Genomic DNA, 27223 nt, shown 5'->3' with positions numbered 1-27223 from the left:
CTTGACTTAGAAGATTTAAAATATTACACAATACCCAAGTGACTTTTTCTCAGTCCAATGTAACTGTTTTCGCTGCCATTTTTATTGCAATTCTATTTGGTGCCGCTAGAGGCACCCTTTCAAAGCTCCTTGCTGGCAACAGGTGAAGCAAAAACATTGATAAGATATATTATTTATGAACTACTTTGCGCATAAGAGTGGATAATGGTGAGTTGATTTTAGATGGAGGGCTCTCCATTCATTTACAATTATTTTATCTGTCATAGTCTGACATTGGTTGGTGACATGTAGCCTATTGGTTTCCTATATATTGATTTATGGATCGGAAATGTCGTTGATTATTAATTATGAGAGCAGTTATTAGAAAACAATGCACGATGTTAAACCTATTGTAATATTGTATTGTTGCAATAGTCATATATATATTTTTATTACAGACTGAAGCATTGACAAAGATGTTGTCAAGCCATTGTTTACATATATGTTATGTTGTGGTATTATATGGGGTATTGTATAAACTGTATATAAGTACATAGGTTGTGACTTTTTTTGGCTTGGACTTTCTTGAGAAGCCATTCTAGTCAATTTGGAGGCTGAAATTGGGATACATAAGTGTCAGAACAAGTTTTATGATTGTGAGATATGTATACATCTTGCTGACTGCAGGAAAGTATCTGGAAATTCACATTTACAGTAGATGATTATACAGTTGCTTGATATTTTAACTTTTCTAAGATATTAAACCTTTTTAAACCTATTAAACCGATATTAAACCTTTTCTCAATTTCATCTGGAGTAGTCAAAATCATTTCTAAGCACAACTGAGATTGAGACTACAACTTCACCGACGCAAAATGGAAAGCAATGAACTTTGTTGCAGGTTAACTTTTTATTTTGTTGAACATTCATTTCATTAAAATTATATAGAATTTTTATTACATCATAGAAGAAAGCAAAAAAGCTTGAAAACAAAGAAACAATTGAAATAGTCCTGCTACAGACATTTCAAAATAAGTGAAAACCATATCCCTAAAATAAAAGCATGAATTAGTTTTTATTAGATTATTCTAAACACAACTTCAGTTGTTATTACTTAAAAATATCAAGTAATTTAGTTCAAATCAGCAATAATCAAAGGAAAAGCTTTGATTAAGATCAGCATCTTTTATCCAGTCTTCAGATCTTCTATTCTTCACACTTGGTAGGAGTGCATGTGCAGCTCTCAATGTGAATGTAGTCATGAACGATCTCGCTGTCATCGGCACACTTCAGCGTCACCTGTCGTCTGCTGAATTTCTCTTCTCGGCAACAAGAACAGCTGTGCATCATGATGTTCTTTTCCATTGAATACCTGTGCAGGTGTCCAAGATGAATATGCTTTTATTAGCTTGTTTTTTCATACAAACACAACATTTAATAATCAAATACTGCTGTATTGATGACAATGGAGGAAACTGATTTCTTTTGGGTGATTTGGTAATTATGAGTTATGCTACATATTAAGATATTCAATGTGTGCTGTCAGTTTCTCAAATCTTAGATGCTTATGTATGAAATATGATGCTAACTCATGTTAAAGTCATTGTGGAACGCAGTTAGTAACCAATTTTACTTCTTTTTTGGTGGATTTAATGTTATCCATTGGGAATTTCATATGATGCTTTCTGATGATGACTAAAATTATAAATGTGGCAAATTTCAAATGGACTTTAGCTATGAAATGATTGCATAATCAAGGTAATCTCAGGATTCAAAATGGAGTATTTTCATGGTCAGTTAGATGTGCATGTGCTCTTACATTGATTGGGTGCCACAGTGACCACTGCAGGACGTCACTTCTATGGGGTAGATGGATTTGCAGTCGTTTGCATCCACATGGGTGGTGTTCTTCAGAACAATGCAGGACTTGGGCTCACCTAAGATGTTAGAGTGAGAAAGAGAGAGAGGGGGTAAACTTGTGACTCAATCTCAGGAACAGTGCATCTGATCCATTGTGTTTTATGTAATATTGATATGCTCATGATGGATTTCTTCTTTAATCTTTAGTACATTTGAGGGAGAATGGCAGTGAAACAGTCATTTTTACAATTCTTTATCATCTACAATTTGATCTGCTGTAAATATGGTAAGATGACAATCATTTCTCAAAGCATTACTGGTAGCAGGTAATAAATAGACAATAATTAAAGAGTTGCTTACAGATCTTGCAACATCCATCTGCATCATATCTCTCAGTTCCCTGTATAAAAACAGTCACACATTTTAGCATAATAATAGAAAGTAACCAAACCATAATACAAAATGTTGAAGATTATTATAAACAAGTTATTGTTTATGTAATATGTGTGTGTGTGTGTGTGTGCTTGTTTTCATGATTTATGAGAACACAAATTTGTATAAAGACATGGGTATTGCACTGGTATTATGACATAAACATGTTTAATAAAATGTTAAAATAGCTTTAAAAACATACTAAATAATGTACAGTTTGTACAGTACAAAACATATTTTGCTGTAGCATATATGGGTCAATGACGTGACAGGTCATTTTTTTGTCCAAAGGCTTTAATAATAATAAAAAACAAAGATATGATATCCAAAGTATGTAAGGTAGTACAACTAGATCTATTTTATTGAACCCAAAAGGTTTTAATTATATTTTGCTACATATAAAGGTATTTTAAAGATTTTGACTTGTCAAAATGTCATTCGGTTTAACCGTCCAAAGGCCAATTTATTAATGGAAAAATGAATTTCATTGATGTCATTCAGAGTAACCAATATAAAGAGACCATTTTCACATCATTCAGACACCTGTGAAGGACCACATGGTCGTGAAGCAAAGTAACTAACTATCTTTTATTTGAAAAATTCATGTTTTCACTTGATCATACGCGTGTCCCGAAACATCAGGTCATTCGGTATAACTGCTATAAAACATGGAAAATGTGGTAATATTTTAAAAACTTGTACTAAATATAAAATGTTTTATTGTCCTTTTGCTAGCTAAGCCTGCAAGCTAACTAGCTAGCTAGCTAGCATTGTTTTAAAATATCGTCATTCGGTATAACCAAAAGTGTCATTCGGTATAACCGAATTTTGGTTAAACCTAATTACTTTTTTGGTGACAAATTTAGTAAAAAATGACAAAAGCAGTGTTAATTGATTATAAAAAAGACATAATCTCATTGTTAACACTTAATAATACTTCAAAATTAATATCTCCATTATGTTTTTTTTACACTTTTAAAAACCTTATTCGTCGGTGACCCATATAGAAGTAAAAACATATAAAACATATAGTATATATTCGACTTACAGGCTCACAGTCATCTGGATTAAAGTAAGGGCATTTTGGTGTGTTCTTCTCTGTTACAAACAAGCCATTAGTTTCACTGCAGGTAACATTCTCGCATTTGTAATTTTGCACTTCTCCAACCTAAAAGAAAAAAGAAAGACAGGCAACATGAGGATTGAAAAACTACAAAGGTTCATTGAATTAGATGGTTGAAGAAAAGTTTGAGAATGTTTTCAAATGTACCTCGAGAGTATGTGTGGTGTTGTCTGGCGCAGTATAAATACAGGCATTTTGCTTGCATGTTCCACAGCACTCTCCTTCTTGTTCCACACGCTCAAAGCCCTTGGAGTGCAAAAAGAATGAAAACATACTTTAACTTTCAGAAATCAAATCTCACAGTCCAAATAGGCTTTACTAGAAGTTCAGACACTTGATGTATTAAGTTAATATAAATCAAACCTAATCTAAAGCATAAATTGTAACTATTACCTCAGCGCAAGGTGTACAGACTTTATTAACGCATTCCACAGGATGTAGTTCAGTCTGTGGGTCTTTAGCCATTTCACAGTAACATTCCAAACAAGGCTCCGTAGGGATTTTAACTCCAGGCTAAAAAAGAGATTTTAAACAAAGATTAACGTTTTAATGGTGAAAAGCATATAATGTAATAATATTATAATATGCGGTTAGTATAAACACATGAACCCAGCAGCTCACCTGGTACTCAGAGTTATTGTATACACAGACTTCTTTAGGCACTGAATTGAAAAAGAAAAACAATACAGTCAGAAATGTTTTATTAAGTTGAACAACTATAAAGTAATTCATTTAACAACCTTTCTAGTTGTGGATTACACAAAATCCACATAAATACCAAACGCTTTTTGTAGAAAAAAAAATTAAATGTGAACAATACTTTTAGTTTAATATTAGTAGTCTAGATATGAAATTTGAGACTTACCACAGGGTGCACAGCAACTGTTCTCAGGTTTATCTGCTGCTAACTCATATCCCACATCACATTTCGTAGAACACAGGCTGGTATCACACACTAAATGGGCAGAAGGGGCAGGGAGTCTTATTTAAATTATTATGGAAAATTTCTTCAACTAGATTTTTTTAATAAATTACATTATGAATTTCTATAGGAATGGAGCCAGACATGCACAAGCTCCACCAGTACCCACTTTCGAGGAAACTTTTAGCACTCTGATAGTCATTGTGCTTGGTTACTTACCGCAGGTTGGACAGCAGTTTTCAATCACGCTTTTGTATCCATGGCCACAGGGCTTTATGGTCGGACAATTCATAGGCTCTTGGACAACACCAAAGCTCTCACTGGAGCACTTGTATGTTGTACAGTTAACAATCCATGTATCTCCAGGCTACAGGAGAGGAAATAAGTTGATAATAGTTAGATGCGAGTGGTTGATTGTGTTCAAATGCCATTTTATCTTTGACTAAATGAGAAAAGTATCTTTATATTTCAGAATAGCTTTGCAGTAGTGTGATAGTTACACTCTGCTATGTTTCAATAGCTGCATTTCCATTACCCTTCAAATTGTGAACTGAAAATACGCCCAATGTAAACACGTCAATTTCGCAAAAACTCTCATATACCACAAAAAAGTATTTACGCTTGCATGAGGCGGTTTTCCAGGCAATTTAAGAAAAGGAATATTTCGTTCATTTACAGGTCACTTGGTGTACGTAGAATTTTTGGACAGAAGACGAGACAGTTCTTTATTAAACTCATAAAAGACAAAATAATTATGGGAATACTGGATTCTAAACAACAAAGAAATGCCACAATTTATCAAGACCTCAAAGTAGATATTAAGGAGAAACACCTTATACGTGGCCGCTCCCAAGTATAAGAGGCTTTCCTAGCCATTAATGCTTGGATAACATGCCTACGTCTCCTTCGATTAAAAATAATGGCTAGTGATTTTTGGATTGGCTTATTGCGAGAGAAAAATATTACATTTTAGTCGCTTAACATCAGTTAATGGAAAAGGCATCATTTCGCAATAGTTTTTTATCGACAATTAGAAAATATTGCAAAGGTTTTGCGCAAATCTGTAATGCAAAGTCTAATCATATGTATTGGTAGGGTTCTTAATATTGGCCTTTGATGTCCACTTTCCTGCAGAGTTTTGTTCCAACCCTAATCAAACACACCTGGACAAGCTAATTAAGGTCTTCAGGATTACTATAAAGCAGGGGTAGGCAAGTTCGGTTCTAGAGAGCCGCTGTCCTGCTGAGTTTAGCTCCAACCTTAATAAAACACACCTGAACAAGCAAATTAAGCTCTTCAGGATTACTAAGGCTATAGGCAGCTGAAGGATTTTTTTCAGGGTTGGAGCTAAACTCTGCAGGTCAGTGGCTCTCTAGGACCGAACTTGCCTACCCCTGCTATAAAGTTATAGGCAGGTACGTTTGGTAAGCTGAACTCAACAGGAAAGTGGAAGAGTTAAGAACCCCTGGACTAAATTTAAGTTCACAATCCTAGTAAATATAATGTAAATTGTTTTACTGCTATTACTACTACTAAAAGATGCATACCTGTCTTGGTATTCCATCAGGGCCGATGCAATCTACATGTAGGGAATGCAAAATGCATCAATAAAATTTGACTGAAAGACACATTAATATAACAGATATCGTAAATGAAGTAAAATTGCTTACCGCAAGTAGGTGTACACTTATCTGTTGTTGAACTAACTAGATATGTGTTGTCGGGACAGAAACAACCTTCCATGAATGTTTGATTGTCATTTTTGCTTTGGTTTTCCACAAACATCTCATTGTATCTGGTTGTAAACCAAGCACATATGGCATGAAGAGTGTTAATGCAGTGAAGTTTGAACAATTAGATAGTATTATATTTCCACTTGGATATGAATTGTTATAGAGAGTGGTTACCTTGTACTGCAGGTTTTTTCCACTTTAGGCCCACATGCCTTGTAGACTTTGTGATCGGCACATTTGTATGCTATTAACCAATGACAATGAAGAGATTTAGGATACTATCAGATAAAAGATCCAACATTGTGTTATGGTGGGTTCGTTTTGCTCTCTTACTGCATAGCCCGTTGAGGTCGGCTGAGCCTCTCCAGTCCACACAGATAGACTCCTGGCCACATTGCTGTGCATAGGCTTCCACACTGGCACAGGCCATGGAGTCATTTTTGTAGCAAACATCATATTTACATGCCTCATAGTAGCTTTGATAGGGAATGATGTCATGACAGCTCTTGAACAAACTGAACAAAACACAGAAGTTTAGGGAGAAAATGTAAACTGAAGCATAGCATGGTTCAATAGAATGTTTGATAGCACTACCAAAAACACAAAAAGGGTGGAAGCCATTTTTTTTATTATTAATTCAAGGTAAAGTGTGTAATTTCTGTGCTATTTGCGGTATCAAATGGAATTGCAATTTGTTTAAGCGGTCTAAGTGGACACAAAATCACTTTGGCTCAACCAATGGCTTGAGTTTGGGGCGCAACTACCAACTACCACATATGGTGTGTTTAAAAAAGTCATTATTTTTGCCATTCTATTTGGTGCGGCTAGTGTCAGATATTGTGATTGTTGTTGTTAGCTTTTTCTTACTCGCTCTTAATGACATCGCAGATTTGTGCTGTGCAGGAAGGAGTAGGTTCGCTTGGACGTGGTGGAAGGATTTCACATCCTGGAGAGTCTGCCCACAATGCTGCCATTTGCTCACATGATTGGTCAATTGTTCCATCAGGACGTCTGCAGTCATTTGTGGCATCATTGTCACAAACCCCTAAAAATAATGACAGCATTTAAAAAAATTGAATTGACAGAAACACTAGACATTATTATTTAGGTATATTTAAATTCAGTTATTCTACAAAAGAACATTCTAGATAATTTTGAGATACTAGACTTCATAGTCTAGAAATATGGTTTATCGTGGTTATATTTATTGCAACAAAGGCACCAAACTGTACTCACCACACTGTCCCTCCGTATTACCATGGAAGTAGGAGAATGGAAGATTGATCTCAAAGCCTTGATGACTGACTAAAATTTCAGCTTTGATTTCATTGATATTCAGAATCACTGCCATGCCAGAAGTGGTAATGCTGAAGTCTTCATTCAAGAAGGTTGGGACCTTTACAACATCATTGACATAGACCTGTAGGCAACAAGGGTTTTTGAGTTGTAATGAATATTGAACCTTAGATTACATTTTTGCAGTTCTAGTGTAGGTTCTACTGTAGCCACTTCAGGTCAAGCTAAGCGGCATTGCGGAGTGCACTTTACTGCTAGTTATAGCAAGGAATAGACATTAACATCAGAAGGTATGTTGGAAGATGATAGTGTAGGTATTCTAGCAGTGTTAAGTAGGGCCTGGCATTGACACAATATTCACAATTCACAAGTTCCAGCCAGCAAGCAAACAAAAACAGTGAATCTAATCACCATACATGCAAATTATCACTTCAAGAATGACTACACTGCTGACTTGCACATGTGAGTTATCGCAGGCGCATAATTAACACATCGGTAGGATGTTTATCCCTTGCTATTACTAGCAGTAAAGTGCACTCTGCGATGCCACTTTGCTTGACCTGAAACGGCTACAGTGATCTGTTGCTCCACATTAAAGAGCAGCAAAATGGTATTCATTGTTTGAATGGATGGGAGGCATACAACAAATAATTTAGTAAAGTTTTGTTCATGCATCAACTGAAAACAGCACACTAAAAATTTAAGTTGGGGTTCGTCATTGGGGAAATCAATATTTTCAACCCAGCCCTAGTGTTAAGTCATATTAGCATTGAAAATGTGTTAAGTTGTCATTTTCTTAAGTCAGTATATTTCAGAGCTTGTCTTTCAAGAGCATTTGAATTTCGAAAAAATTTGGCTTACATATTTGTGACACTCACCTGCATTTCTTTACTGTTACTTGATAGCTTGATTTCATAAGATTTGTACTTCACAATCACATACTCAGGGCAAGCAAAATTATTTGTAACATCGCAATAGTAGTTTTTAACATGGACACTGATATTGTATTTTGGGATGATTTCTCGGACCAACACATAGTCGCAGTTTCCTTGGAAAGCATAATAAGTTCCATCAAAAGTATTGTAATGAGGGTCACCCCAGCCACTGCATCGACCTGTTATTTCAGAAAAAAGTTAAAGCAAAATTAAATAGAATAAATTGCCAAGGACAATGTAAATTATTTGCTTTGTAGAACCATTATGATTAATATTAATAAAACATAAATTTCCTAGTGCATGGTTTAAACTCACATTGACACTCATACTTAACGCAGCAGCCATTGTTATAATAAACCTTCTCAGGTTTAAGTCCATTCACACATGTAGGTATGACAGAATCAGCTGGATCACACTGTACAGGGCTTGTGATGACTTCCCCATGTATGCAGTTTTTAGTGGTACATCCTTCATTCCATGACTCTCCATCCTGTTAAAGTGTCAAACAGTATTGATAAACAAAGATTAATACAATGGACTGTTCTATTTCAGTTCCATTGTAATTTAGCTGAAATTCATTTTTTGAAAAATGTAAATTGTACTTCAACATTTTTTTACCTTTCTGTTGACATCAGTACAGTCATTTGAAACAGTTGAAACTGGAACTGTAGTAGTCTGAGGGCAGGGTTTCTGTGTTATTTCACTAACACAATCGGAGTTGCAGTATGCAAAGTAGCACCATCCCGCTTTATCAGTTTTGTTGTAGATCACAGACTCTATAATTAGAATGTGCATCAGTGATATGCTTAACAATTGTTCATAGATTTAACAAACTATCCAATTACAAAACTGTATGAAAAAAAAAAAAGAGAAATTGTCATTCGTCTATTACTTACCGGGTGGGAATGTTTGATTTGCATATGTGCAATAACAGCTCGTTGTGATGACAATTTGAGGTGATGTGACATGTGTCATTTCAGTTGATTCTGTATGCACAGTGAACATTGTTGTTGGTTTTTGTGTCACTGATGGCGTTGTTGTCAAAAGTGATGATGTAACAAATGTTGTAGTTGGTGGTGTTTCTGTTCCTATGGGAGGTGGTGTTTCTGTGGATGGTGTTTCAGCAGTAACAGCAGTAGTAATTTCAGGTGATATAGGTGTTGGTGGAGCAGCAGTTGTAGTAGCTGTTGATGGTGTTTCTGTTCCTATGGGAGGTGGTGTTTCTGTAGATGGTGTTTCAGCAGTAACAGCAGTGGTAGGAATTTTAGGTGATGTAGGTGTTGGTGGAACAGCAGTTGTAGTAGCTGTTGATGGTGTTTCTGTTCGTACTGGAGGTGGTGTTTCTGTTCCTAGGTGGTGTTTCTGTAGATGGTGTTTCAGCAGTAACAGCAGTGTAATTCTGTAGGTGTCGGTGGATGGTGTTTCTGTTCCTAGCAGTAACAGCAGTAGTAATTTCAGGTGATATAGGTGTCGGTGGAACAGCAGTTGTAGTAGCTGTTGATGGTGTTTCTGTTCCTATGGGAGGTGGTGTTTCTGTAGATGGTGTTTCAGCAGTAACAGCAGTAGTAATTTCAGGTGATATAGGTGTTGGTGGAACAGCAGTTGTAGTAGCTGTTGATGGTGTTTCTGTTCCTATGGGAGGTGGTGTTTCTGTAGATGGTGTTTCAGCAGTAACAGCAGTAGTAATTTCAGGTGATATAGGTGTTGGTGGAACAGCAGTTGTAGTAGCTGTTGATGGTGTTTCTGTTCCTATGGGAGGTGGTGTTTCTGTAGATGGTGTTTCAGCAGTAACAGCAGTAGTAATTTCAGGTGATATAGGTGTTGGTGGAACAGCAGTTGTAGTAGCTGTTGATGGTGTTTCTGTTCGTACTGGAGGTGGTGTTTCTGTTCCTATGGGAGGTGGTGTTTCTGTAGATGGTGTTTCAGCAGTAACAGCAGTAGTAATTTCAGGTGATATAGGTGTTGGTGGAACAGCAGTTGTAGTAGCTGTTGATGGTGTTTCTGTTCCTATGGGAGGTGGTGTTTCTGTAGGATGGTGTTTCAGCAGTAACTGTTGAGGTGTTTCAGTAGTAATTTCAGGTGATATAGGTGTTGGTGGAACAGCAGTTGTAGTAGCTGTTGATGGTGTTTCTGTTCCTATGGGAGGTGGTGTTTCTGTAGATGGTGTTTCAGCAGTAACAGCAGTAGTAATTTCAGGTGATATAGGTGTTGGTGGAACAGCAGTTGTAGTAGCTGTTGATGGTGTTTCTGTTAGCTGTTGTTTCTGTTCCTATGGGAGGTGGTGTTTCTGTAGATGGTGTTTCAGCAGTAACAGCAGTAGTAATTTCAGGTGATATAGGTGTTGGTGGAACAGCAGTTGTAGTAGCTGTTGATGGTGTTTCTGTTCGTGGTGTTTCTGTACTGGAGGTGGTGTTTCTGTTCCTATGGGAGGTGATGTTTCTGTAGATGGTGTTTCAGCAGTAACAGCAGTAGTAATTTCAGGTGATATAGGTGTCAGCAGTGTAGTAGCTGTTGATGGTGTTTCTGAACAGCAGTTGTAGTAGCTGTTGCTGTTGATGGTGTTTCTGTTCCTATGGGAGGTGGTGTTTCTGTAGATGGTGTTTCAGCAGTAACAGCAGTAGTAATTTCAGGTGATATAGGTGTTGGTGGAACAGCAGTTGTAGTAGCTGTTGATGGTGTTTCTGTTCGTACTGGAGGTGGTGTTTCTGTTCCTATGGGAGGTGATGTTTCTGTAGATGGTGTTTCAGCAGTAACAGCAGTAGTAATTTCAGGTGATATAGGTGTTGGTGGAACAGCAGTTGTAGTAGCTGTTGATGGTGTTTCTGTTCCTATGGGAGGTGGTGTTTCTGTAGATGGTGTTTCAGCAGTAACAGCAGTAGTAATTTCAGGTGATATAGGTGTTGGTGGAACAGCAGTTGTAGTAGCTGTTGATGGTGTTTCTGTTCCTATGGGAGGTGGTGTTTCTGTAGATGGTGTTTCAGCAGTAACAGCAGTAGTAATTTCAGGTGATATAGGTGTTGGTGGAACAGCAGTTGTAGTAGCTGTTGATGGTGTTTCTGTTCTATGGGAGGTGGTGTTTCTGTAGATGGTGTTTCAGCAGTAACAGCAGTAGTAATTTCAGGTGATATAGGTGTTGGTGGAACAGCAGTTGTAGTAGCTGTTGATGGTGTTTCTGTTCGTACTGGAGGTGGTGTTTCTGTTCCTATGGGAGGTGATGTTTCTGTAGATGGTGTTTCAGCAGTAACAGCAGTGTAGTAATTTCAGGTGATATAGGTGTTGGTGGAACAGCAGTTGTAGTAGCTGTTGATGGTGTTTCTGTTCCTATGGGAGGTGGTGTTTCTGTAGATGGTGTTTCAGCAGTAACAGCAGTAGTAATTTCAGGTGATATAGGTGTTGGTGGAACAGCAGTTGTAGTAGCTGTTGATGGTGTTTCTGTTCGTACTGGAGGTGGTGTTTCTGTTCCTATGGGAGGTGATGTTTCTGTAGATGGTGTTTCAGCAGTAACAGCAGTAGTAATTTCAGGTGATATAGGTGTTGGTGGAACAGCAGTTGTAGTAGCTGTTGATGGTGTTTCTGTTCGTACTGGAGGTGGTGTTTCTGTTCCTATGGGAGGTGATGTTTCTGTAGATGGTGTTTCAGCAGTAACAGCAGTAGTAATTTCAGGTGATATAGGTGTTGGTGGAACAGCAGTTGTAGTAGCTGTTGATGGTGTTTCTGTTCCTATGGGTTTCAGGTGGTGTTTCTGTAGATGGTGTTTCAGCAGTAACAGCAGTAGTAATTTCAGGTGATATAGGTGTTGGTGGAACAGCAGTTGTAGTAGCTGTTGATGGTGTTTCTGTTCTATGGGAGGTGGTGTTTCTGTAGATGGTGTTTCAGCAGTAACAGCAGTAGTAATTTCAGGTGATATAGGTGTTGGTGGAACAGCAGTTGTAGTAGCTGTTGATGGTGTTTCTGTTCTATGTGGTGTTTCTGTACTGGAGGTGGTGTTTCAGCAGTTGTAGTAGCTGTTGATGGTGTTTCTGTTCGTATGGGAGGTGATGTTTCTGTAGATGGTGTTTCAGCAGTAACAGCAGTAGTAATTTCAGGTGATATAGGTGTTGGTGGAACAGCAGTTGTAGTAGCTGTTGATGGTGTTTCTGTTCGTACTGGAGGTGGTGTTTCTGTTCTGTTGATGGTGTTTCTATGGGAGGTGATGTTTCTGTAGATGGTGTTTCAGCAGTAACAGCTGTTGTAATTTCAGGTGATATAGGTGTCGGTGGAGCAGCAGTTGTAGTAGCTGTTGATGGTGTTTCTGTTCGTACTGGAGGTGGTGTTTCTGTTCCTATGGGAGGTGATGTTTCTGTAGATGGTGTTTCAGCAGTAACAGCAGTAGTAATTTCAGGTGATATAGGTGTTGGTGGAACAGCAGTTGTAGTAGCTGTTGATGGTGTTTCTGTTCCTATGGGAGGTGGTGTTTCTGTAGATGGTGTTTCAGCAGTAACAGCAGTAGTAATTTCAGGTGATATAGGTGTTGGTGGAACAGCAGTTGTAGTAGCTGTTGATGGTGTTTCTGTTTCTATGGGAGGTGGTGTTTCTGTAGATGGTGTTTCAGCAGTAACAGCAGTAGTAATTTCAGGTGATATAGGTGTTGGTGGAACAGCAGTTGTAGTAGCTGTTGATGGTGTTTCTGTTCGTACTGGAGGTGGTGTTTCTGTTCCTATGGGAGGTGGTGTTTCTGTGGATGGTGTTTCAGCAGTAACAGCAGTAGTAATTTCAGGTGATATAGGTGTCGGTGGAGCAGCAGTTGTAGTAGCTGTTGATGGTGTTTCTGTTCGTACTGGAGGTGGTGTTTCTGTAGATGGTGTTTCAGTAGTAACAGCAGTAGTAATTTCAGGTGAAATAGATGTCGGTGGAGCAGCAGTTGTAGTAGCTGTTGATGGTGTTTCTGTTCCTATGGGAGGTGATGTTTCTGTAGATGGTGTTTCAGCAGTAACAGCAGTAGTAATTTCAGGTGATATAGGTGTTGGTGGAACAGCAGTTGTAGTAGCTGTTGATGGTGTTTCTGTTCCAATGGGAGGTGGTGTTTCTGTGGATGGTGTTTTAGCAGTAACAGCAGTAGTAATTTCAGGTGATATAGGTGTCGGTGGAACAGCAGTTGTAGTAGCTGTTGATGGTGTTTCTGTTCGTACTGGAGGTGGTGTTTCTGTTCCTATGGGAGGTGGGGATTCTGTAGATGGTGTTTCAGCAGTAACAGCAGTAGTAATTTCAGGTGATATAGGTGTTGGTGGAACAGCAGTTGTAGTAGCTGTTGATGGTGTTTCTGTTCCTATGGGACGTGGGGATTCTGTAGATGGTGTTTCAGCAGTAACAGCAGTAGTAATTTCAGGTGTCATAGCTGTTGGTGGAACAGCAGTTGTAGTAGCTGTTGATGGTGTTTCTGTTCGTACTGGAGGTGGTGTTTCTGTAGATGGTGTTTCAGCAGTAACAGCAGTAGTAATTTCAGGTGATATAGGTGTTGGTGGAACAGCAGTTGTAGTAGCTGTTGATGGTGTTTCTGTTTCTATGGGAGGTGGTGTTTCTGTAGGTGGTGTTTCAGCAGTAACAGCAGTAGTAATTTCAGGTGAAATAGGTGTTGGTGGAACAGCAGTTGTAGTAGCTGTTGATGGTGTTTCTGTTCGTACTGGAGGTGGTGTTGCTGTTCCTATGGGAGGTGGTGTTTCTGTGAATGGTGTTTCAGCAGTAACAGCAGTAGTAGAAATTTGTGGTGCTGTAGGTGTCGGTGGAACAGCAGTTGTAGTAGCTGTTGATGGTGTTTCTGTTCGTACTGGAGGTGGTGTTTCTGTTCCTATGGGAGGTGGGGATTCTGTAGATGGTGTTTCAGCAGTAACAGCAGTAGTAGAAATTTGTGGTGCTGTAGGTGTCGGTGGAACAGCAGTTGTAGTAGCTGTTGATGGTGTTTCTGTTCGTACTGGAGGTGGTGTTTCTGTTCCTATGGGAGGTGGTGATTCTGTGGATGGTGTTTCAGCAGTAACAGCAGTAGTAGAAATTTTTGGTGCTGTAGGTGTCGGTGGAACAGCAGTTGTAGTAGCTGTTGATGGTGTTTCTGTTCGTACTGGAGGTGGTGTTTCTGTTCCTATGGGAGGTGGTGTTTCTGTAGATGGTGTTTCAGCAGTAACAGCAGTAGTAATTTCAGGTGATATAGGTGTTGGTGGAACAGCAGTTGTAGTAGCTGTTGATGGTGTTTCTGTTTCTATGGGAGGTGGTGTTTCTGTAGATGGTGTTTCAGCAGTAACAGCAGTAGTAATTTCAGGTGAAATAGGTGTTGGTGGAACAGCAGTTGTAGTAGCTGTTGATGGTGTTTCTGTTCCTATGGGAGGTGGTGTTTCTGTAGATGGTGTTTCAGCAGTAACAGCAGTAGTAATTTCAGGTGAAATAGGTGTTGGTGGAACAGCAGTTGTAGTAGCTGTTGATGGTGTTTCTGTTCGTACTGGAGGTGGCGTTTCTGTTCCTATGGGAGGTGGTGTTTCTGTGGATGGTGTTTCAGCAGTAACAGCAGTAGTAATTTCAGGTGAAATAGGTGTTGGTGGAACAGCAGTTGTAGTAGCTGTTGATGGTGTTTCTGTTCGTACTGGAGGTGGCGTTTCGGTGGATGGTGTTTCAGCGGTAACAGCAGTAGTAATTACAGGTAATGTAGGTGTTGGTGGAACAGCAGTTGTAGTAGCTGTTGATGGTGTTTCTGTTCGTACTGGATGTGGTGTTTCTGTTCCTATGGGAGGTGGTGTTCCTGTGGATGGTGTTTCAGCAGTAACAGCAGTAGTAGAAATTTGTGGTGCTGTAGGTGTCGGTGGAACAGCAGTCGTAGCTGTTGACGGTGTTACTGGTACTGTTGGTGGTGGTTTTTCTGTCAGTGGTGTTGCAGCAGTAACAGTAGTAGTAGTAATTTCAGGTGATATAGGTGTCGTTGGAACAACAGTTGTAGTAGTTGTTGATGGCGTTTCTGTTCGTATCGGAGGTGGTGTTTGGGTGAATGGTGTTACAGCAGTAACAGCAGAAGTAAAAGGTTCTGGTGATGTAGATGTCAATATAGAAACAGTTGAAGTAGCTGTTGAAGGCATTTCTGGTGTTGTTAATGTTACTGTAGTAGGTGTAGAAGTAGAAGTCTTGGTAATCGTTATTGTAATTGTTGTTTTAGTAGTTTGTGGTGGAGTTGTGAAAGTGAATGGCGTAGTTGTTGTCATGCATTTTGTAATAGTTCTTATTATTGTGCCACTGGATCCACATACAGCAGTAAAACATGTTCCATTCCCATCTGTGGTATCGTACACCACTTCTCCAGTATTATATATCTTCCCATCATAGGTACACAGAGAAACACATTCTGCCTCTGTAACACATTTCCTGGTGTCCTCCCTCAAAAATGGCCTGTCTGAAGGGCACTGAGGAAAACACCCTAGGAGAATAATAAAAGGACAGATGGAATAAACAAGAGACACACATTTCTATTGACTCAATGTTTCTTGACTTTAGGAAAAAAATAATTCATATTAATAAAAAATATATTAATTCACTTATAATTTTACAGTTACTCTGCAGTTTGGGCTACATTTACCCCAAGTTTTAATTTAGTCAATTCTGCACAAAAGCCTGTTTTCAAAGGTTTAAAGATTAATTCATACCTTCTAGGAGAGGAATTTGATTAGAGCAGGTTCCTGATGGGTTTCTGCAAGTTTTCATGCAGGTCGATCCACAGGTTTTATAGTGCCACTCACATTCAGTTGGAGGGTTGTTGTAGTACTCACAGAATAATGCTGAAAGAACAACAATTCAGTCAGCAGTATGACAATGTTTATAGGAGATAATAGAAAATAATAGAAGGTGATTTTGGGTAGGCCCAGGCAAAATCTGAGGTTGCACATTTTGCGTGTACTTTCTTCTGAATCCATTGAATACAATTTATAACAGTATTGGGACTTACGGCAAATGCTTGGGCTCCGCCATGCTACACAAGCCCCTTTTTTACGGCATTCAGCAGCATAAGCTGCCACTGCAGTACAGAAACAATCACAGTCACCTCCGCTGTCACATGCACAGGTGTCCCTTACACAGGCATCATAGTATGGACCAGAGTCCACCTAGAGACAGAAAAGTCAGTACAACTTTTTGGGTAAGCAGTTTTATGTGCTATTATTTCAGGCATAGAACCAACAAAGGCTGACCATTTAAACAAAGTCCAGAAGACCAACAATTTTCTGAATTCCCAAAGTTTATCATTTTACATACCCTTGAATGGCACTCTGTAAAGACTGGGCTTGTGATGATGCTGCATTGTTTGATAGCCCAGGCACTCCGATGTGGATTTTTTTCACATGGGTTAATCAAGTTGCTCATTTCTGGGCAGCTGGGATTCACCTTCCAGCTATTCCCAAATGCCACTGCATCAGTGACCTCTTCTCCATCATGCTTTACAAAGTCATTGTTCGCATTACCATCAAAGTTTCCACACAGTCCACACACCTTGCCCTGTCATAGAGATCACATGTAAGGTAAGTGGATGAACAGGGAAGTGTAAAGGATGATTGTGTGTTTGTGTATGTAGGGGTAATGCCTACCTTAAATTTAGGATGGAGTTGTAGCATCAGACTCGTTTTATTGTCCCAAATTAAGTTCAAAAGTCCTTTGACCTCTATGACATTGTATATCCCAGCAGTGTGGATTTGATATTGGTAATCAGTGCCATTGCTTTCAACAACTTTGATCCCATTCTCCTCAGATAAAATCATCTTGTATCTCTGCAAGATTTGAATAGTCAGTGTGGAATAAAAGTTATCCATAAACAGCATAAATAATTAGAAATGTCTTATAATGTTATGATGAAGTCAAGAACAAAAATGAAACTACATATTCTACCTATTCATCCTATTTTTTATATACAATGCCTGCATAATTGTACATTTTAAAATACTATTATACTCAATCTGATTTTGAGCTATTAAATAACCTCACCCCAAAGAAAAGACTGATAGACTTGGAGCAAATGGTGCTGCTGCTGCCACAGGGAATGTTCTCTGTGACCAGACGTAAAGAATATGGACTCTGGTCTTTATTGCAGTAATCCTAAAGGGGTTGCACAAATGAATCATGTGTTAGGTCAGAATTTGACTTTTTTTCTTCTTAAATTAGCTAAGAAACCAAATTGATGGAAAACATACATGGGCTAAGATGTGTTCACAGTCTCCGTGGAAAGAATATTTCTTGCCATCAAAAGTCATGAAATGACCGTCACCAAAAATGGTACAGGTGCCATAACACTCTTTATCTGTACAAGCCCACATCCCATTTGTGCATGTGCTGAAATATAGAAAAGAAAATATAGAAAAATACAGAAATTGACAGATTAACTCATTAATGCACAGTGGTCACCACCTATTTTCTTTCTTCTCTCTCATTTTGGGTGAGAATTAAATGTAGTAATCGTGTAATGTTTTGATAATTGCTTATTGTTTTGGGCAGAGAATTTCTTGTAATTTCTCTACCTCTGCTATCAATGCTGACTCACCAGGTGTTACAGTCCTCTTGAACTTGCTGTCCAGGTGAATAGGTGACTCCATTATGGACACAGGGGCAGTCTTTACTCTCCACACACCCACCTTTCCCATCAGCCAGAAGGTCATCTGGACACATACACCCTGATACACACCCAGTGCTCACCTACATCCAAAACAAATCAAGAAGGTCCAGCAATGTTAATCCTCCTTTTCTTCATAGCTCTGCTTTTACAAATCTATTTGTGACAACCAAAACATTATGGAAACTTTTGAAAGATGCCAGTTATGCTTTCACCATCCAAACTCACGCAATTGTTTTGGTCTTGGTTCTGACATGTCCTTTGACATTCTGTCCCTTTTTTTCCAGGTTCATAATTTGAGCATTTGAAGAAGACCATTGGAGCCACACAGTCTACAAACACAACAGGCACATGGATGGGAAACTTGCACAATTCATTCTAGTGAAAACTCAATTAGAATCTGACTAATGGAATTGCAGAATTAAGTTGCAAATTACCTTCTGGACTGGAGCAGTGCAATTTACCAAGTTTACAGGTGCTGCAATATGACAGAATTGTACAAATCAGTAATTACTAATGGTCTTCAAGAGTTATCATTGGTATTCTGTCAACAAAGCATTGGTTGTGTAATGAGGAACTCATATACCATGCTACACCATCTATGTAGGATACTCCCAATGGCTCTATGATGTTGTCGTCTTTGTAACAAGGACACTGGTGAGCAGGTACACAGGTGCCAGCTTCATTAAGATATGTTCCCTCAGAACACACACAGCCGTCTACAGGTATGAAGGACCCTTGACAGGTGTTATCTTGTTCACTGAGAGAGCGGCAGGTGCTGCCACAGCTGGTCACGCTGTAGGAGTACTTCATGTTTTCTGAACACTCAGATACTGAGCAGAGATAATCACATTTTTATAATGATTCATTGTTTCATTTAATTCCAAATCAACAGAATGTGATTCAACTACATGAATTATATAGATTTGTACAAACAAAATGTTCTCACCACAGGGGTCTGAATCCATCCAGCCCTGGAGAATGACTCCTTTGGCAGCACATGCGTGGGCATAGGTGGACACGGCCGCACACATACACTTCCTAATATTTGCACACTTGCATGTGTCGTAGACGCACCGCTGCAAAGGTTGAAACCCAGATGCAATTATATGGCATTCATACATATATACAGTTAATTTCAAAAGTGTTTTGTGCAAAAACACTCACTTGGAAGTAAATCTCAGGACATATTTCTGAATGACATGGGGCGAAGGTGCCATTTGGGTTTGTGAGGCGGGAACACCAGTCTTTAGCAAGTTTCTCTGAATGGAAAGAACATCAATTATTGCATATATTATTATTTTGTATTGTTTTTTCTTAATGTTTGTAGTGCTATGTATACCTGTGTCCACACTCATGCTGCAGGGGTTGTCAAATGTGTTTTCAAGATCTGGACAGCTGTATGGGTTTTTCTTCCAAAAGTTGACAAAAGTTATTGGTGTGCCCTCTATGATGCCTGATTCTGTTTTAAAGTCATCTGTTTGGACATCATTATAGTTTCCACACAGACCTGCAATGTGTAAGCAATGTGTACAATTAAAAATAGTGAGTGATTTATACAATGCCTGATCATTTTCACTCCATTTTTACCTTCGGTAATAAAAATTGATTCTGATCACATTTTTTTTTTTTGACAACTCACCACTCATTTTCCCTTTCTCTTCAGTGCTGGCTACAATATACAACTGCATAACTGGAGCCAACTGGATCTCTAGACGAAGACTCTTCATATCAGCAATAATGTAGGAGGAAGAGGGCTGGAAGATGCTCACAAAACCTGGGACAACGAAATGGGTGGTTAGGATACAAAACAACTAGTCAACAATGACTTTTGTTAATGCCAACATACAGGATATCTGCATTTAGATGCTTGGGTTTTTCAGAGAAATGTATTTAATTATGTTTAATTTTATGTTGAACATGCTTATAATAGAACAATTCCCCATTTTGGACAACCTACCTATGGTAGCAGGAAGCTTAAATGGGCTGATTCCATTCAGTGTCACAACTCCACTGGAGGAAAAACTAATCTGTTTTATACATAAAACAACAAAAAGAAAACAATATGATGTTTTGTAATTGCATCTTGGATGATTTTGCAGATTTTTTTAGTATAAAAGTAGTGAAGTATGCAGTATGTTCTGTTCACTATGCTGAAAGCAAGTGTGCCATTCTGAACACAGCCACAATTAACTTGTGCCGTTCTCCCAGAAAAAAAAGCATTTTGGTTATTTTCGCATATTAAATTAAGAAAACATGCAACATTCATTAAAAATAGGACAGTTAAACCCAGTACTTACAGTGGTCCCTGAGAGGACAAGGGTAATTGAATTTAGACATGTGTCTGTTCGGGCCAGATCACACTTTGCCAGATTTCCCACGACAGCAATATCACTGTCATTAGAGTGCTAGGATAAAAAAAAGTACAAGTGAAGACTTTATCTCGACCCTGACAGAAAACATCTATGGATCATTTGCTATCCTGACAGACCTTAGTGAGGATGTAGTCACAGTTGCCACTAAAGGTGAAGCTCTTTCCATCATAAGTGGTGACGTGAGACCCTCCCACAACAGAGCAGATTCCGGGACATTCCAGGTATGTACAGTTCCAGTGTCCCGAGGCACACATACTGACACAGAATTACATCAGTGTTAGCATGGGGAAATGTATAAAGGATTTTAAAGCTGACTCTAAAATATTAAAATTTAAATGTTACCATTTTTTACAAGCTTGTTTGTAAGACTCTCCCGATTGATATACTGCGCCATCATGAACACATGGGCACTCGTTCACAGGAACACAGCCACTCTGACCAATGTCGTCTTCCACGGTGCCTTTATAAAAAGAAGGCATGATACCATTTATTATGAGGAAGAAAAAAAAAAACAGTGTCACAAGCACATCTCTGTGTGAAATTACCTTCTGGGCAGAAACAGCCGTCCACACAGTGCTCTTTACACATTAGACTTGCGTCTGGATCTGAGCAGGTGTTCTTGCACGGACCACCACACTCCAGGTATTGCATGTTTAGAGGACATGACTTTGCTGCTCCACAGAATAAGACATTTAGTATATCAAACACACCGTACAGTATCGTGTCCAAATTGTATATTGATGTTTATTCCACAAGCATATAACTAATCATACCCATACATTTTGAAAATTAATGCTCTAATGTTCAGTTCAATTCTGAGCTGTAAGTGGTGTGGTGGTAATGGCATTTTATTCCCACTGATTTCTATTCATCTTTCAGAAATGATACTCACGACAGAGCTGCTCTGTCCTCCATGTTCCTGGTTTTCCTCCAGCATGTGTGCACTGTCGTGAAATCTCCGTGAGCGTGTTGCAGAGACAGTCGTAATTGCCGTAACATTGACACAGATCCTCTACACAAGCTGTTTCAAATGAACCCATGTCCATCACATTGAAACAGTCACTAAACCCTGGACTGCTGAGATACTGCTGGCAAACGCTTGCATGCTAAAAGGAAATAAGTTATTGAAAGTAATGTTTCAATTGGCAGATGAGGTAAAACAATACACAGTACAGTCCAAAAGTTTGGAACCACTAAGATTTTTAATGTTTTTAAAAGAAGTTTCGTCTGCTCACCAAGGCTACATTTATTTAATTAAAAATACAGTAAAAACAGTAATATTGTGAAATATTATTACAATTTAAAATAACTGTTTTCTATTTGAATATATTTGACAAAGTAATTTATTCCTGTGATGGCAAAGCTGAATTTTCAGCATCGTTACTCCAGTCTTCAGTGTCACATGATCCTTCAGAAATCATTCTAATATGCTGATTTGCTGCTCAAGAAACATGTATGATTATTTTCAATGTTGAAAACAGTTGTGTACTTTTTTTTTCAGGATTCCTTGATGAATAGAAAGTTCAAAGAACAGCATTTATCTGAAATACAAAGCTTCTGTAGCATTATACACTACCATTCAAAAGTTTGGGGTCAGTAAGAATTTTTATTTTTATTTTTTTGAAAAGAAATTAAAGAAATGAATACTTTTATTCAGCAAGGATGCATTAAATCAATCAAAAGTGGCAGTAAAGACATTTATAATGTTACAAAAGATTAGATTTCAGATAAACACTGTTCTTTTGAACTTTCTATTCATCAAATAATCCTGAAAAAAAATATTGTACACAAATATTTTGTACAATTGTACACATTAAATGTTTCTTGAGCAGCAGATCAGCATATTAGAATGATTTCTGAAGGATCATGTGACACTGAAGACTGGAGTAACGATGCTGAAAATTCAGCTTTGCCATCACAGGAATAAATTACTTTGTCAAATATATTCAAATAGAAAACAGTTATTTTAAATTGTAATAATATTTCACAATATTACTGTTTTTACTGTATTTTTAATTAAATAAATGTAGCCTTGGTGAGCAGACGAAACTTCTTTTAAAAACATTAAAAATCTTAGTGGTTCCAAACTTTTGGACTGTACTGTATATCAGCCCAAAATCTGGTCAAATGATTATGAAACTCATGATTTATTTCTCATACCTGGTCACATTGATCCCCGGGTGGAAGTATAACATCCTCGCAGGATTCAGTTGGTGTGGACACCTTCCATCTGGCCGGACCTGAGGGGGATTAGGCTGGTTACATGTCATACTAATACTATGTATATATGGCTGTCAGCTGTTTGGATTCAAAAGCAAACTAGGTCAGTTGATGAAAACATCAGGTTTACCGTTTTCAGAAATATCGTCATCCTTGTTGCCGTTGAAGTTTCCACAGAGTCCACAGGTCTGACCTTGGTACTTCTCTGCAAGTTCAATCTAGGGAACATCATTTAATAAGGTAATGTCAGTGATACAAATACAGTTTATTTTCTCAGAATTAGTCTGTCATGATGTTTATTTATGGCAGTACAAACACACTTAATAAAATCAACATTGAGCTGTCAGATACACACACAAAACCTGTTGGTTCACTGTGGCTTAATTAGATGATTAATATTTGCTTTATGATAAGTAGTACTGATATCCTGTTTGATGTTTAATTTCCCAAGTCTTTACTTGTTGTGTGCAAACAAATATAATGGCTTAAAGGGTGTGTGATTTCATTATAGGGTTCATCATGACTCATTCTGAAGAAAAACCTGCACGGAAACGCTCGTACACTTGGTCAGGTTTGCTTTGTTATTCTTTACTGCTATCAACAGATTTCATCAAATCAGTTTTACGGTTTTCATTGGAACTCATTATCTCACAGATTCAATCACACATATTATAGTAACAGTATTTACGCAGCAAATCATACCAATATAGAGTTGTCTTCTTCCCAAAAGACAGTCAATCCATATTTGGAGATCTTAATACTTGTTTGGCTTCCTTCGATTTTAATTCCATTCTGATTGATTGGAATAGACACCCTGTAAGAAAAAAAGGTAAGAACACATTTGTATATAACTTTATAGAATTGATTTTAGGTGCTGTCTGGACATCATTTTTAATCAGCACTAATATTCAGTGTTGTCTCTTAATTAAAATGAGTTTACAAAAGCTGCACATTGCAGCAGTTACTCATGTAAAACTAAGTATATATCAACTCACGCTTGATCGTCCATCGTGATGTCGCCATTGGTGAGTTTGATGACTGCCCCCTCCAGCTTTATTGTGACTGTACTAAAAGTGATTGAGTTATTTACAATCTCTCTTTGCATTTGGATGTTAAAATCCGAAGTCGTGGTGTCACACATCACCGCCAGAACGTAGTTGCACGTGTCTGGCACTTGAAAGAAATGACCATCAAATGTCTTGAAATGGAAATTTCCCCATGTGCTGCAGATCGTGGACTGGTGATCAGGATTCGGTTCAGCTGAACCAAGAGATAAAGTTTATAAATATAAAAATCTGTACTTTCAGTGTAAAATACACAATTTAGTTTTCTAAAGTGTATAAACTGATGCTGCACATGTACATAAATTCAATTGTTTTTAAATACCTTTTGTTACCATCACAGTCGTCATAGTGGTGAACACTATATATAAAAGACAAAAAGGAAAAGTGTTTTCATATTTTATTAAAATTTATTAAAACATTTTCCTTCTCATTATGGAGGGAATTGTTACACTTAAGAAATATTTGGTAACACTTTATTTTACAGTGTCATTGTTACACATGTTACATTACTATAGTAATAACTATAAATTATGCATAATTAACCCTAAATCAAACCAAACCCTAATCATAAACCTATAGTAAATACATGTAGTTACTTAATATTACTCGGTACTTAAATGTATAATTACAGTGTAACAAAGACACCATAAAATGAATGTGTCCGTGTTACAGTGTAATTACACATTTATGTACTGACTGATAATTATTAGTAACTACATGTACTGTTACTATAGGGTTAGGATTAGTGTTAGATGCATGTAATAATGCATAATTTATAGTTATTACTACAGTAACTACATGTAACATTTAACAAGGACACTGAAATAGTGTTACCAATATATTTACCCACTCAAATAAGAGTAAACCTCAAAGTACTAATGTGTTTGATGTATGAATATTTCTGAACATGTACTTTGTATGTCCTGAATAATGTGTGTTTATAGTAAGTTAAAGTGGTATATTCGTCATAATTATTACTTTATTCATAATTAGATACATAATTAGAAAGAATGTGAATTACATGATTAAAAGACTGAAATTTTAAATTTTCTATTCCATAACTAGGTACCTTGGTAAAAAATCTTGAAAGGTTATGATTTATTATCATTCATATTAAATTAAGTTTTTTTTATTTTTATGTCAGATGTTATATTTTTGTCATTCAGAGAAAAATACGGTAACACTTTATTTTACAGTGTCATTGTTACATGTTACATTACTATAGTAAGAACTATAAATCTATAGTAAACTATAAACTATAAACCTATAGTAAGTACATGTAGTTACTTAATATTAGTACTTAATTACAGTGTAACAAAGACACCGTAAAATAAAGTGTAATACATATTAGGTTGTATTTTTATTACTGCACATTTTTATACCTCACTTATTTTTTATTGATGACAAATTTAAACCTAAATACTTTGATACATCATTTTGTTAAATGTATTTGTATTTACTTTTCAAAGTTTTAAGGCTTACTTGTTGTGGACCGTGAGATCTATTAATGAATTTGTGACATTGCAAAACTTTGCAATCAGTATGTCTCATATAATACATACATGTAAACACAATTCAATATTTACCTGGTGTTGTTGATGGCGACCAGTCCATAGGATCCTTCATGCTGTCCCCATAATCTAGCATGAAGTCTATAAGCATAGAAAGGCAAATGTTTATACAATATTTTGAATGTTATTTTGAGCTTTTCAGGTGTAGCGTGCTTACCTGATCGTACGGACTGCAGCCCGACCATTACGATGACCCATCTCAACATCCACATCTGGGACATCCTCACAGTCCCCATGGAGACAACGTCCATCCTCAAGAGCTAATGTGAGCTGTCTGTCAGAACTTGTCCTTTTATAATGGCCATTAGTTTGCTTTGGAGGGATGTAGTTTGTGATCAGAGGGTGGGCCCACGGATTGAATTTGGCCTTGGGCTTGGTAGAAACTTGAAACAAATAAATATTTAATGTCTTCTTTGGTGTTTGAGATTAAACAAACTGTATCTGAATTATGAGAACATTCAGTCACACAATGATTCATTTATCGCTTGTTTGAATTGGGCTGTACAAGGATGTGACTCTTGACTCACAATATTAAATATATTTCATTTAGCTATTTAATTGATTTAAGTGTCTAAGAAAAATTTGCTAGTGCACTGTTTTTACTATTTTTGGTCAAATTCAGTCTTTCTGCTGTTCTAATAACAGAATAGCTGTAACACTTTACAATAAGGATTCATTTGTTAACATTAGTGAGCTACATTAGTTAACCTGAACTTGTTAGTTCATTTATTAGAAAAAATAATGAGAACAAAGGTAAATAAAGCTGCAAGAAATAAGTATAGGGCCAAGCACACCACAGTCTTAAATGACAAACATTTTATTGAATATAGCATACCTAATAATGACTTTAGGCAAGTGGGATTAAAAGCCACAAGTATAATTAGTTATAACTTCATATAATTGTTAAAGGATTAGTTCACTTCAGAATTCAAATTTCCTGATAATTTACTCACCCCCATGTCATCCAAGATGTTCATGTCTTTCTTTCTTCAGTCGAAAAGAAATTAAGGTTTTTGAGGAAAACATTCCAGGATTTTTCTCCATATAGTGGACTTCAACAGGGTTCAACGAATTGAAGGTCCAAATTTCAGTTTAAATGCAGCTTCAAAGGGCTCTACATGATCCCAGATGAGGAATAAGGGTCTTATCTAGCAAAACAATTGGTCATTTTCTAAAAAAAAAAAAATAAAATCATATACTTCTTAACCATAAATGCTCATCTTACACTGCTCAGTGATGTGCCACGTATTACATTGTCACTACGAAAAGTCACACAGGCGGAAGTACCACGGTAGAGCTCTTTGAAGCTGCACTGAAACTGCAATTTGAACCTTCAACCCATTGGTTCCCGTTGAAGTCCACTATATGGAGAATAATCATGGAATGTTTTCCTCAAAGACCTTAATTTCTTTTCGACTGAAGAAAGAAACATCTTGGATGACATGGGGGTGAGTAAATTATCAGGAAATTAGAATTCTGAAGTGAACTAATCCTTTAATAACATTTAGTTGTGCTGTCATCAAATTAATATAGTCGTCAAGGCATTCGTTACCATAACAAATCAAACTGTTGCCTTGAGACATTTTTAAATTTATTGACTCTGCATGACTCTGAAGAAAGTAAGGAGCCCAGGCTCACAACAATTTAACAAATTAAGGAAAATGTATATTTTTTTACATTTTGTTCCAATATTTTTTAACCTCTTGTTGGCACTATGCCCCATTTTTTTCAGGTACGTTTGGGGCATGATTCAGATGATATGTACCAAGTTTCATCCCAATGCCCCAAAGCGTTGGTAAAATAAAACATTTTTTAATGGCAAAACTCAAAAGCAATATGGCTGACTCAGGAACACTGGGTATGACCAAACTAGTCATTCTGTGCTTCCGTGCTAATAAATTTTCCTGCCATCAGACCAAGTCAGGCTTGAAGTGCCACCTTCATGTTTTGTTTAATTGTGATTATTTTGATTAATTAATCAGCTAAAATGTAATTAATTAGATTAAAAATTTTAATCAACTGACAGTCACACAATTCTTACGTCTTAAATCAATACTATGACAGTCCAAAGGCATATAGGAACAGTACTTGATTCAATAGCCTTTCATC

At 37.4% G+C, this 27223-nt stretch overlaps 1 protein-coding gene across 1 annotated transcript; it reads right to left on the bottom strand.

Moving 5' to 3' along the window:
* Nucleotides 1-858: 858 nt before the first annotated feature.
* Nucleotides 859-25608, bottom strand: LOC125247022 (mucin-2-like). The gene is made up of 50 exons (XM_048158187.1): nucleotides 25272-25608; nucleotides 25130-25195; nucleotides 23866-23901; nucleotides 23475-23739; nucleotides 23182-23293; nucleotides 22610-22697; nucleotides 22420-22499; nucleotides 21152-21365; nucleotides 20805-20930; nucleotides 20602-20719; nucleotides 20376-20514; nucleotides 20185-20292; nucleotides 19845-19914; nucleotides 19527-19661; nucleotides 19227-19394; nucleotides 19052-19146; nucleotides 18834-18963; nucleotides 18471-18717; nucleotides 18322-18362; nucleotides 18113-18216; nucleotides 17816-17967; nucleotides 17469-17607; nucleotides 17263-17373; nucleotides 16869-17048; nucleotides 16540-16779; nucleotides 16235-16391; nucleotides 15936-16067; nucleotides 12427-15709; nucleotides 11526-12254; nucleotides 10810-11359; nucleotides 9716-10549; nucleotides 9177-9642; nucleotides 8899-9056; nucleotides 8596-8770; nucleotides 8224-8459; nucleotides 7286-7469; nucleotides 6917-7094; nucleotides 6383-6564; nucleotides 6224-6293; nucleotides 5987-6111; nucleotides 5864-5895; nucleotides 4536-4683; nucleotides 4260-4349; nucleotides 4016-4056; nucleotides 3788-3907; nucleotides 3542-3640; nucleotides 3320-3439; nucleotides 2200-2239; nucleotides 1799-1916; nucleotides 859-1351 (listed from the first exon to the last, which is right to left on the bottom strand). Exons 1-50 carry the CDS (start codon nucleotides 25363-25365, stop codon nucleotides 1186-1188), a joined length of 11691 nt encoding a protein of 3896 aa, XP_048014144.1. The 5' UTR covers nucleotides 25366-25608; the 3' UTR covers nucleotides 859-1185.
* Between the last annotated feature and the right edge of the window lie 1615 nt (nucleotides 25609-27223).

This window comes from Megalobrama amblycephala, linkage group LG15 (assembly GCF_018812025.1).
Source record: "Megalobrama amblycephala isolate DHTTF-2021 linkage group LG15, ASM1881202v1, whole genome shotgun sequence".
NCBI lineage: Eukaryota > Metazoa > Chordata > Actinopteri > Cypriniformes > Xenocyprididae > Megalobrama > Megalobrama amblycephala.
Note: the sequence above shows the minus strand (reverse complement) of the source record. Positions and strands in the feature narration are given on the sequence as shown.